The sequence below is a fragment of the Eptesicus fuscus genome, chromosome 9 (genome assembly GCF_027574615.1).
Source record: "Eptesicus fuscus isolate TK198812 chromosome 9, DD_ASM_mEF_20220401, whole genome shotgun sequence".
NCBI classification, from domain to species: Eukaryota; Metazoa; Chordata; class Mammalia; order Chiroptera; family Vespertilionidae; genus Eptesicus; species Eptesicus fuscus.
Window position 1 is genome coordinate 27414987 of NC_072481.1, and position 12538 is coordinate 27427524.

At 47.5% G+C, this 12538-nt stretch overlaps 1 protein-coding gene and 5 non-coding genes across 6 annotated transcripts; all 6 read right to left on the minus strand.

Annotated features, from left to right (window-relative positions):
• Nucleotides 1–1976: 1976 nt before the first annotated feature.
• RPS8 (ribosomal protein S8) lies at nt 1977–4668 on the minus strand. Its single transcript, XM_008161549.3, has 6 exons — nt 4566–4668; nt 4057–4163; nt 3498–3597; nt 2934–3109; nt 2571–2700; nt 1977–2134 (listed from the first exon to the last, which is right to left on the minus strand). The coding sequence occupies exons 1-6, from the start codon at nt 4567–4569 to the stop codon at nt 2025–2027; spliced, it is 627 nt and encodes a 208-aa protein (XP_008159771.1). The 5' UTR covers nt 4570–4668; the 3' UTR covers nt 1977–2024.
• On the minus strand, nt 2260–2328 carry LOC114229753 (small nucleolar RNA SNORD38). Its single transcript, XR_003615692.2, has one exon. It is a non-coding gene; the product is annotated as a small nucleolar RNA SNORD38 (small nucleolar RNA).
• Nucleotides 2804–2872, minus strand: LOC114229754 (small nucleolar RNA SNORD38). Its single transcript, XR_003615693.1, has one exon. It is a non-coding gene; the product is annotated as a small nucleolar RNA SNORD38 (small nucleolar RNA).
• On the minus strand, nt 3678–3781 carry LOC114229755 (small nucleolar RNA SNORD46). The gene has a single exon (XR_003615694.1). It is a non-coding gene; the product is annotated as a small nucleolar RNA SNORD46 (small nucleolar RNA).
• On the minus strand, nt 4248–4327 carry LOC114229752 (small nucleolar RNA SNORD55/SNORD39). Its single transcript, XR_003615691.1, has one exon. It is a non-coding gene; the product is annotated as a small nucleolar RNA SNORD55/SNORD39 (small nucleolar RNA).
• Nucleotides 4669–12270: 7602 nt separating the features above from the next.
• Nucleotides 12271–12396, minus strand: LOC114235076 (U4atac minor spliceosomal RNA). Its single transcript, XR_003621255.1, has one exon. It is a non-coding gene; the product is annotated as a U4atac minor spliceosomal RNA (small nuclear RNA).
• Nucleotides 12397–12538: the final 142 nt, after the last annotated feature.

Here is a 12538-nt window from a genome sequence, read left to right on the forward strand (position 1 = left end):
TTCCCTTTCAGGGCACATGCCCATGTAACAGGCTCAATACCCAGTGGGGGTGCATGCAGGAGGCAGCCAATCAATGATTCTCTCTCAACGATGTTTTGTGTGTTTTTTTAAATGGAGAAATACATACTTCTTTTATTTTTTTTAAAATATATTTTATTGATTTTTTTTAGAGAGGAAGGGAGAGTGATAGTTAGAAACATCGATCAGCTGCCTCCTGCACACTCCCTACTGGGTATGTGCCCGCAACTAAGGTACATGCCCTTGACTGGAATCAAACCTGGGACCCTTCAGTCCACAGGCCGATGCTCTATCCACTGAGCCAAACCAGTTAGGGCTTCTTTTATTTTTAAAAGCTATTTTTTTTATTGATTTCAGAGGGAGAGAAACATCAATAATGAATCACTGATTGGCTGCCTCCTGTACGCCCCCTATTGGGGATTGAGTGGGCAACCAGGACATATGCCCTTGACCTGAATGGAACCCGGAACTGAAAGTCCTGCAGGATGATGCTCTATCCACCAAGTCAAACTGGCTAGAGCTCGATGTTTCTTTTTAATCCTCATCAGAGGATATTTTTCCATTGATTTTTAGAGTAGGAGAGGGAAACAGAAATATCGATGAAACACATCAATTGGCTGCTTCCCGCACATGCCCTGACTAGGGTCCGGGCTCGGGAGGCGCCTGCAACCAAGGTGTGTGCCGTTGACCTGAATTAAATCCAGAACCCTTCAGTCTGCAGGGCCGACCGATGCTCTATCCACTGAGCAAAACCAGCTAGGGGTCTCATAGATGTTCCTCTCTATCCCTCTCTCCCTAAAAAACAATAAAAACTTATTTTTTAAATTGTGATCGGAGAACTCACTAGTCAGAGCAAAGACCTGGAGGAAGTCATTAGGATATCTGAAGTGTTCATAAAGTAAGGCCAGATGGTAGGCACTATAGAAAAGGGACCAGTCACATTGAGTTTCAGTCTTTAGTAAGGATTTTGAGATGGGAAGTAATTTTTTTTTAAAACACAATGTTTTAAAATAATCATTGATTGCTGGGGTTGCACTGGGAACAGCAGCAGCAGCATTGAAAATAAGATACAAGATTTGATGACATTAGATGAACTGCTGACATCAAAGTGCAGGTGTCTGTGCTAGCTCAAGTCAGAAAGATAAACACAAACTTCATTAAATGCTGGTGTTAGCCCTAGCTGGTTTGGCTCAGTAGATAAGAGCGTCAGCCCGCAGACCGAAGGGTAATGGGTTCAATTCTGGTCAAGGGCACATGCCCAAGTTGTGGGCTTGGTCCCCAGTAGGAGGGTGTGCAGGAGGCAGCTGATCAACCATTCTCATCCTTGTTTCCCTCTCTCTGAATTAAGAAATTATTGGCAACCTAACATACTTTTTAGGGCAAGGGGTTAGGGCTTAGGAGAAATATAGAACCTGCTCTGAACAATGCAGAAATTTCAATTTCTAGAACATTAAAATCAAGGTCCAAGGGGTACAGGATCTCTAAGGAGCCAACTTTAGAGGCAGTATTGCTTCAGGTTACAATCACGGTCAGCACAGCAATACTGAGGAGGCCTTCATGCTGTAATACCTCCCTTATATGGTCTTTGCTTGGCCGGCAAACCACATGTCACTTTGGGGTGAGAAGTTCCCCCTACTATACGTATTTTTTAAAATCCTCACCCAAGAACATTTTTTCCATTGATTTTGAGAGAATGAAAGGAAAGGAGAGAGGGGAACATCAATAAGAGATAGATTGATTGGGTTGCCTTCTGCATGTGCCCTGACCCAGGCAAGGGATTGAACCTGCAACCCAGGTAGGTGCCCTTGACAGGTAATCAGTGTGCAGGTTTATGCTCTAACCACTGAACCACGTTGCCCAGGGCCCCCTTACTATATTGAAGTACAGCCCTCCAGGGAGAGGGATTTAGAGTACTCTAATAGCGTGCTGACCAAGTATTCAGACGTGGACACAGAACCTAGAATAAACACCTTTATTACATGAGCTAAGACAGGAGGGAAGAGGGTTTATTTGCCTTTCCGGGCCTTGATTTTCCTCAAATAGAACTCCAGCTCCTTGCCCTCGAGCACATAGCCATCTGCTCGGCCACACTGGCCTGGTCTTGAAGCGATGCATGCTGCCGAGAGAATATGTGGGCCTCAGCAAAACAGCAATGTGGTCTTACCCATAGTTATGTGCCCTTAAAAGCATACACTGGTTTAGGTATTTGGGGGGGGGGGGGGTCAGGCATGAAACCTGTTGTCTCCTCAGATACACTTTATCGTCACTTAAAGTCAGTAGCAGAACTGGACAAAGTTTTCATCACTGAGACAGCCCCCCTTAGCCTGGGCACTCACTTCTCAGAATTCTGCTCACCCAGGCCTATGGACTCCTGCCCACCATTTCCGATTTTAGCTTCACACTAATGGGTTGACCAAATGGTGATTTGTATGCTGCTGTTATTAAACTGTCCTGTGAACCCTCTAGACGACATGGCTGGCAGTCCAAAGGACCGAGGCAAGAGTAAAATAGCTCATGACCCACCCACCACCCCAACGCAACGGCCATCTTACCAAGAAGCTTGCCCTGCTGGAACTGCTCCTCGAGAAGACTGCTGATTTTGGCATTCTTTTTCCTTTCATCATATTTCTTCTGAATTTTCTTTGATCGTTTTTTGTTCAAAATCTCTTCCTCTTCAGGAGTCTAAGTAAAGGAGACAAAGATGGGTTAGCTAGGGGTCCCCAAATTCTAACTCGAGGAAGGATTGTCATGGTACCCTTGAACCCCGCACATCCCAACTTCTGCCTTCCTCAGCACTAAAGGCTTTCTTCTCTTTCCATTCAGTAGCAGAACTGGACAGAATTTCATCACAAGAAGGCTGTAATCAGGTTGGCCTCCCCCCACCCTACAGGGAGGTTGGCTCCCCACACACGCACCAGCTTGGCCCCCTTCTTGCGGCCCAGGGGCAGTGCGTAGTGGGACTCGTACCACTGCCGGTACGGTGTGCTGTCGACGAGCACGATGCAGTTCTTTACTAGGGTCTTGGTGCGGACCAGTTCGTTGTTGGATGCATTGTAGACGACATCAATAATCCTTGTTTTGCGCGTACAACCTGCTCACAGGAGAAATTCAGAATCAAGCAGAGTAAACCAAAGGCCAACTGGCCTTGCCCTCCCATCCCAGCCTAATAGGGCCGAAGGCGAAGTACCCAGCCATGGGGCATCAGCTCATGTTCCACAAGCCCATCTTTCCGGAGGTGGCTGACAACCACACACACAGTCTCTAGATCCAGCCCCTCCCTGAGCCCACAGGAGTTTCCAGTACAGGCTGGAGAGACAGCTCTAATTACCACAGCCTCAGGGTCTTTCAAGAAGAAACTTCAGTGTCTGGGTGGAGGCCATGGACTTCCTGCTAAAAGCACGTACTGAAGCTCCGAGGCTGTAGGTGCCGAGTTCCCAGGCAGAGTTCCCACCCACTCCTGCCGGGCCTCGCTCACTCACACTCTGAGCCCCAGGAGAAGTTGCCCACGTCCAGCCTCAAGGCTCGGTACTTCTTGTTGCCTCCGCGCACTCGGACTGTGTGGATGCGGCGGGGTCCAATCTGGGAAGCACAAGGAGACAGGGACCAGGTTATAAAGGAAAGCAAGGCGCGGGAGGAAAGGGAGCCTGGCCGGATGGAGGAAACAGTCAGTGTAACTATGACGAGTCCTAGCACTGGCAAGTGGCACACAAGTGGCCAAGACGGCCACACCACGCCTAAGGATACCTTTTTCATCACTCTAGTTACCTCCAAGGAAAAAAAGAAAACTTGATCCCAAACACTGTAAACCAAGTGTGCATGCGACAGAAACACCGGGTTTCTAACCAGCACGTGCGGAGCCCTTTAACCCTAACAGCACGTCTCCGCGCAACCTCTCTCGTCTTTACCCAACAGGTAACGACGAAGAGGCCATTCGCTCCCAAAACGTCACGGGGCCACCCAAGATTCAACAGCCACGCGCAGAGCCGGACGTGGAGACCCGCCGGAGTGGGCCTCCGGGTGGCGAGGCCCCGCACGCACCTTCGTGTTGGCAGCAGGGCGTCCCAGCTCATATTTTCGCTTCTTGTGGTAGGGCTTCCTCTTGCCCCCGGTCTTGCGGCGCTTGTGCCAGTTGTCCCGAGAGATACCTGTTGGGAGGTGCGGGGTGCGGAAGCTTGAACCACTGGGACGCGGGCAGCCCTAGCCAGCTCCAGACCCCGCGCAGGGCGGGCGGCACGCTCAGTTCTCCAAGGTTGGCTTCCCCACGGAGCATCGGGGATTTCACAGCAGTCCTAAGGCGTCATCACGCGCGTGCCGCCCCGCCTGCACCCTCTCCCGCGGCAGCCATGTTGGTGCCGCTTGCAGCCCCGGCTCGGGCTCTGGCACGGACCCCAGCGCTGGACTCGGCGGCACAAACCTGAGCATAAACTTCCTCATGGCTGTTCGTGGCCGAGGGTCCGCGCGCCCACCCTCCTAACTTGGCTGAGAGGCAGGATGGCGCCGGATTGAACTCGCTCCTCTACCCCAGCCCTTACACAAGCAACACTCACCCATAGCTCGGCACCGGCTGGAAAGAGAAAACGCAAAGACTCACGGGCCGGTTTGTAAAACGTAGCCACACCCTACGTAGAAAGTAGCCGGCAGTTACGACGTGGTAAGTTACGACGGTTTTGCGACCGCGTCGTAGGCCCCGCAGTTACCACGAGTCTGCGAACGCGGGAGACCCTCCTCCTAAAAGGGGAATCTGAGCTCTAAAACCCTGGGGAGGGGGGTGGGAGGGGAGGGGGAGGGGGTTGGGAGGGTATTAGGGAGGGGGTAGGGATGGGATTAGGGAGGGGGAGGGGGTGGGGATGGGATTAGGGAGGGGGTGGGGGAGGGGGAGGGAGGGGTGGGGAGGGCCTGAGGTTGGGAGTCGCGCGGCATCGCGAGCCGTGAGCTCTGGTGGAGGTTGAGGCTCTGTCTAGGCCCGGGCACAGCCGAGGGGGAGTGGGAGTAGCCTGGCTGTTTACCCTTTGAGGAGACTCGTTTTAGAAGCTTTTGCAGTGGTCCCGGGTGAGAGATGTGGGGGCGGGGGCGTTGGAAAAGGGGGAAAGGCAGTAGAGATGGAAAGGAGGGATGAGCTTGGGTTTTGTTTTGAAGGGTTTGGGGAGAAATTGGATGTTGGGGTTTAGGGAGAGGGAGGTGTGTCAAGGATTGTCAATAATTCACTTGATCAACTGGATGAATATTGGTACCATTTTTGTTGAAGTGGAGTAGTCTTAGGTAGGAGCTTGGTGACTCATGTAAGTGGGAATGGCAGTGTTGAGGCCCAAGACAGGCCACCCCAAAATATCACACAATGGCATATAGGTTAACTAGTTACTTGGGAAACAGAAGGGCACCTGACTTTCCATTGTCTCCTTAAATGCAGAAAATAAATCTCCCTGCACCTGAAAGACACACCTTATTTAGTTTGTAATATGTTTTATTGATTTCAGAGAGGAAAGGGAGAGGGAGAAACATCAATGATAGAGAATCATTGATCGGCTGCCTCCTGCTGTCCCCCACTGGGGATCGAACCCATAACCCGGGCACCTGCCCTGACTGGGAATCAACCATGATCTCCTGGTTCTTAGGCCTACACTGAGCCACACCAGCTGGGAGAGAAACCCCTTATTGACAGAGTTGAGTAGCTCAGAGCTGACCAATCTGTAGAAACAAGCATTAGCTTTTTCTGATTTACTACTCAAGCCCAAACCTTGCTTAGATTTCTTATGAGCACTGACTTTCTTTGTCCTGTCAGTTTCTCAAAAATATTAAAAAGATGCCTGGTTTGCTGAAACTGGTTTGGCTCAGTGGATAGAGCCTCGGCCTGCAGACTCAAGGGTCCCAGGTTCAATTCCGGTCAAGGGCACATACCTTGGTTGTGGGCACATTCCCAGTGGGGGGTGTGCAGGAGGCAGCTGATCGATGTTTCTCTCTCATCGATGTTTCTAACTCTCTATCCCTCTCCCTTCCTCTCTGTAGAAAATCAATAAAATATATATATTTTTAAAAAGATGCCTGGTTGATCAGTTATTGGAGCCTCATTTTATTATCTGACCATCATATTGTGATTCTCCCATGTACACATGTAAATTGATTTTTTTCCTGTTAATCCAGTGTTATGTCAATTTTACTCTTGTTATTAGTCCAGCCATAAGAACTAAAAGTAAAAGGGAATTCTCCCTCTCTGTGACAACAGGCAGCTAAATGTTCATGTCTGGTCATCCTTATGGAAGAGATCTGGACCGAAGATGTTCTTTTGGGAATCATTGGTATATAAATGGTAATTAATGCTGCCAGAATGAATATAGTAATCTAGGGAAACAGCACAAGGCAAACTTTTCTTGTAAAAGGTAAGTAAATACTTCAGGCTTTGTGGGCTATAGGTTCTGTGTCAGCTTTGCTGTTGTAGTGTGAAAGCAGCCATAGACAAAGGTAAACAAATGGATATGGCTGGCTGCCTGCCAATAAAACTTTATGGATACTGGGATTCATTTGTTATGAATACTATGCTGTTGAATTTTTTCCCAAACACAAACAAAAACCACTAAGCTCCTAGGCCCCATCAGTACACAGTAGTGGGCCAACCTCTGGCATAAAGAAATAGAAGAAGAGGGCCTAGGTTCAAGGCTTGAGGAATGGCAACATTCTAGGCGAGGTAGAGAAAAGAGGCTTGCAAGGGAGCCAGAAGGAGCAATTAGAGTGACAGACAGCACAGGGTGAGGGTCATGTCATGGTCTCATGCTACTATGGTGTCTAGTTAAAGGAAGACTAAAAAGTGATTATTGGATTGTTGAGTGGCATTGGCAAGAGCAGTTTCTGTGCAATGAACTGGACAAAACTTGATTAGTTTTTCCAAAAACTTGAAACAAGGGGACATTTAAAAGATACAATATATGTAGATAATTGTTTTGAGAAGTTTGAAGGGGAAGAGAGAATTAGGGTGGTGACTGAAGAGGAACACAGAGCAGAGGGCAGTTTTGTTTTTAAAAAATATATATATTTTTATTGATCTCAGAGAGGGAGATGGAGAGATAGAAACATCAATGATGAGAGAGAATCATTGATTGGCTACCTCCTGCACGCCCCCTACTGGGAATCGAGCCCACAACTTGAGCATGTGCTCTGACCAGGAATTGAACCGTGACCTGGTTCATAGGTCAGTGCTCAACCACTGAGCCACACAGGCCAGACAGAGGGCAGTTTTTTTGTCTTTTTTTTTAAGGAATAAACTGCTTGATTTTATAGTTGGCTCCATACTATCTCATTCATTGGAAGGGATTCTCTCAACATTATCTCTTTCTTCTGTATCTTCAATCTCATATTGGCTTCCAGCACATTCAGAATAAAATCCAAATTTCTCTGAAATCAATTATTTATTATATAAAAAAACCTGTGGTCATCACTCCATCATGCGGTAACGACCAATCAGCAGGAGGCTGCTTGCTTGGTGAGGTGTGCACAGGTGAGTGGGGACTTGACTCTGGAGGACTTGACCAGAGGCATGGGTGGATTTCTGGGTCCCGCCTCCTGTAGTGGCAGTGGCAGAGGTGGCTGCAGGACTCTTTCTGGGTCCCGCCAAGCTGCGGGACTCTGGGTCCTGGGTCTCGTGCGATTTTGTGCACTGGACCCTAGTATCTAAAATAATAAAAGCATAATATGCTAATTAGACTCGACATCCTTCTGTAACGAAGCCGGGGCTGCAGCCAGAGGACCCAGTGGGGGATCTGTGGCTGCGAGGGAAGGATCCAGGCAGCCGTGACTATGAAGGCCTACTCTTGCACGAATTTTGTGCATTGGGCCTCTAGTCTATATATATAAAAGCCTAAGCGACTGTTACGACCAGTTGACCAAACGATCAGTTGACCGGTTGCTATGACATGCACTGACGGCCAGGGGATAGATGCTCAATGCAGGAGCTGCCCCCTTTTGGTCAGTGTGCTCCCATAGGGGGAGTGCCGCTGAGCCAGAAGCCACCTGGGCTCACAGCTGGCAAGCACAGCGGTGGTGGCGGGAGCCTCTACCGCCTCCGCTGCAGGAGGGTGGTAAGGAGTGAGGGATCCCAGACTGTGAGAGCCCCGGACTGTGAGAGGGATGTCTGACTGCTGGCTTAGGCCTGATCTTCAGGGGGATCAGGCCTAAGCTAGCAGGCAGACATCCCCCAAGGGGTCCCAAACTGCTAGAGGGCGCAGGCTGGGCTGAGGGGCCCCACCCCAAGTGCACAAATCTCGTGCACCAGTCCCCTAGTATATATATAAAGTGAAAGACAACCCAAAGAATGTGGGAATATGTGGGGAAGCATGGGACTTGGTTGGAAAGTTTGTAAGGAGGAGTCTCTGAAAGGATGGGAGCCTTTACAGGGTGCTGGCCAAAGGCAGCTGACCCTGCCTTGACTTTTCCAAACAAGTCTGAGCCCCCGGATGTTTTACTGGAATCTTTATGTTTAATTTTTAGACGTCCTTGCTTAAAGGACACTGCAGATGCATGTGTCTTCTCAAGGATACTTACCCTGCTGATAGTATCTAGAACAGGCGTCCTCAAACTACGGCCCGTGGGCCACATGCGGGTGTTTTTGCCGTTTTGTTTTTTTACTTCAAAATAAGATATGTACAGTGTGCATAGGAATTTGTTCATAGTTTTTTTAAAACTATAGTCCAAAAAAAATAAATAAATAAATAAAAATAAAAAATAAATAAAACTATAGTCCAGCCCTCCAATGGTCTGAGGGACAGTGAACTGGCCCCCTGTTTAAAAAGTTTGAGGACCCCTGATCCAGAACTTAATTTTAGTTCAAGTTGTTGCTACAATAAAAGCCTAAGGAGGCAGGCAAATGAGGCTGTTTGGTTCCTATAGCCAAGTGGTCTCTTAGCCCTCTGTTTCACAGAAATGTGTGTCAGAGTAATCATTCATCCATGGCTCAGGGTGTGCTGGTCAGCTCCGGCAAGTGGTGCTCTGTGTTAGGAATGAGGAAAGCAATGAGATGTGGCAGAAACCTCGAAAACGAAGAGGTAGAAAACTAAAGTAACTGCACAATAAGTCATTGGAGCCCAGTGGGGATTTCCAAGTTTGAGTGGATTTTTTTCTCAGCTGAGGTTTCACAATGGGACAACAGCTGTCTACAGAACAACAGTAATATATCACAGTGCTTAAACAGTTATTAAAAGCAGGTGATGCCTCTGTTACAGAAGAACAACTAAAGAGCCTGTTACAGACTATTATAATTTCTGCACGATGCCCACTTCATATTGGGGATCAAAAGCCTACAGAGCAATGGGAGGATTTACCACCGCCCCCTCCTCCTGAAGTAGAGCCTGTAATACCTAAGGCCATGCCTTCAGAGGAACCCTTTCCTGATCCTCCGCCTCTGGTGTGGGAAGGCTCATCAACTAGTGCCGCAACCTTCTTGGTGGGGTTCAGGATCTGAAGGAGGGACCGATGCATAAATGAAAATGCTATACAAGAAATATGAATTTAGAAGGCATGGGGGGCCAGGTGGAAACCTCTCTCTAGAGGAGAAGCTCACCAACTTCTGGCCGGTCTGCTTTTTATTTACTTGAATACACATTTTCCCTTTAGCAATGAATACAGGCCTATCAAAGGTAAAGTTTGGTAAACAGTATAAGGATTATCAGGTTAGGGAATTGCCTTGAGCTACTGAGCCCACAGAAGGGTGATATTATGCTGGTTTTGAGCCCTGCTGAATATGAAAGTCCATTGGTCTTCCAATGATTCTTTTTGCATTAACATGCTAACTGTTGTTGGATTTAGCCTCCAGCAAACTAGATCCTCAATTATGGGATCATGTGTCAGGCAAGCTATGTTAGAAGGAAAGCTTTTGGCTTGCCCAGTTATGCAAGATCAGCAAGATCAGATACATGAACCATTCTCCTTTAATACCTTTAAAGAAATAAGAAGTATTAGAGAAAATGGGGCTAACAGTCCATTTACAAAAGGACTCCTTAATGCTTTGTCTGAAAATTACCATATGACACCTTGGGACTGGCAGATTTGGGGCAAAACAACTCTGGATGCCAGTCAACATTTATTATGAAGAGCAGAATATGATATCTGTGAACAACAGTCTGTTTATGGGTGTTCACTGGCAACCCCACCTGGGAGCCCTCTGGGCAGCATTCTAGCTATAAGTCCCAGGCACTGTAAGATATCTTCTGAAAGATCTATGGGAAGAACTCTGATTTATTGCCTTGTCTGTGGGTTGTGTGCACCTGTAAATATACATGGAGTGTCTCTGTTGATTGTTGTGTTGTGTCTTTGTTATTTAGTTTGTGATTGTTGTTTTGTGTCTTTGTTATTTAGTTTAATTTGTTTAAAGATGGGGCATATTTCACTTTACCAGGGGCCCCACCCAGCTACTTATGGCAGGCTAAACCCATGGCAGGGATTGCAGGAGCTTCCCAGCAGCTGCCAAGAATTCTTAATCTTGGGGACCCTTCCTGCTCCCTTTCAAGGCATCAGCCACTGGAAAAGCTTAGCTAGTGGAAGTTCTTGTCTGTCTGTAATGTAACTTGGTTACTGACTGATGTTCTTTGCTTGCTTTCTTATCTTTGGGGGACTTAGTTTGCACTTTGCCATTTTATGAACATAGGGAATCCTCTGTCTCTGCTGTTTGGGCTTTGTGCCACTCAGAACCCATTGGCTCTGCTGGGTTAGTGTGAGACAAGATTCTAAGACTAATGTCCCGTCTACCCTTTTGTGAGTACTCATTCATTTACTGTAGGGTTTTTTGTTTTGTTTCTGTTTTTAAGATCTCTTCTTATATGCAAGATTTCATATTGTAAATCTATTCAGAAAGAGGAAAATATGGGAAATAATTATTTACACTCCCCAAGTGCTTATCCTAGAAGGCGGGAACTACAGAAGCACCCTTGAATAGGCTGCAAAAGTGGCAGCAGCAGGGTGAGGGGGGCACTCTCCTTGTAAAGGAAAAAAAATGGTACTTTTATACTAAAGCCTTTAGAGGCCCAGGAGTTACTGCAGTCTGGGAACAAACCCCAGGACCTGCTATCTCCCTACATACACACCCACCCTTTCTCCAGCTTCCTTTGAGTTGTCAAGGTCATATTATCTCTGTCATGCTTCTTAAGAATATGAATATATTTTCCATTAGAAAATAAGCCTATTTCTGAAAGGGAAAAAAAAAGTTTTTCCTGTATTTTCCTAAGAAGGTTTTATATATATATACTAGAAGCCCAGTGCATGAAATTCGTGCACTTGAGGAGGGGTCCCTCAGCCCAGCCTGCACCCTCTCGCAGTCCGAGAGCCCTTGGGGGATGTCCAACTGACGGCTTAGGCCTGCTCCAGAGCAGGCCTAAGCCGTCAGTTGGACATCCTTAGTGCTGCTGTGGGGGCAGGAGAGGCTCCTGCCATTGCCACTGCGCTCACCAGCAGTGAGCCCAGCTTCTGGCTAAGTGGCACTCCCCTGTGGGAGCACACTGACCACCAGGGGGCAGCTCTTGAGTTGAGTGTCTGCCCCCTAATGGTCAGTGCAGGTCATAGCAACTGGTCATTCTACCCTTGGGTTGTTTTGCATATTAGCCTTTTATTATAGGGGATTACTAGGGGTCAGGTGCACGGATTCGTGCACATTGAAAGGAAATTAATTAGAATATTTTAATATCACTATTCACCCTTTATAATAGAAGTGTCAGAGATGTATCAGAGGTACATTGTGCTGATAGTTGGTCTTCAGATATATTCTGTCCACGACACCACTTTCAGCTTCAGAACGTCAACAAAAACAACCAAATTCACGATTGACAACGGCAGATTGAAACACACACGTGCAGTTGGCGCCAGTGAGAGCTTTATATGTATCACACATGCATGAGTCACCGCTTATTTTTAAATTGCCAGTGCGTGTTATATGTACTAGCTAGTAGATCGGGCGGATGAAACCCACAACAGGGGCAAATGCCCTGACTGGGAATTAAACTGTGACCTCTTGGTTCATAGGTTGATCCTCAACCACTGAGACACACTGGGAGGGCACCCACAGAATTTAAAAAATATGTATTTTTATTGATTTCAGAGAGGAAGAGGGGGAGAAACATCAATGACGAGAATCATTGATCAGCTACCTCCTGCACGCCCCCTACTGGGAATCGAGCTCATAACTCGGGCATATATCCTTGACTGGAATCAAATGCGGGACCCTTCAGTCCGCAGGCCAACACTCTATCCACTGAGCCAAACCAGCTAGGGCCACACAATCTTTTTTTAAATTGCACCAAAGTAAAGCAGAGCCCAACCTGATGCGAATGTGTTGTTCAGGCGTTAGCAGTACTGCCCTCACTAGACGTTCATTGGACAGTAGCGCAACCCCAAGAAAAGGATGGTTACAATCTTTTAATATGCCTTGAGCAGACTAATTGACATTGCGCCATCTCCTTTCTGCTTATAGCTCCAGTTCCCAGGAGAGGGTCTAGGACCGCCCCCAGTTGGGGCGTGTGTGGGAAGCAACCAGTTAGTGTCTCTCACA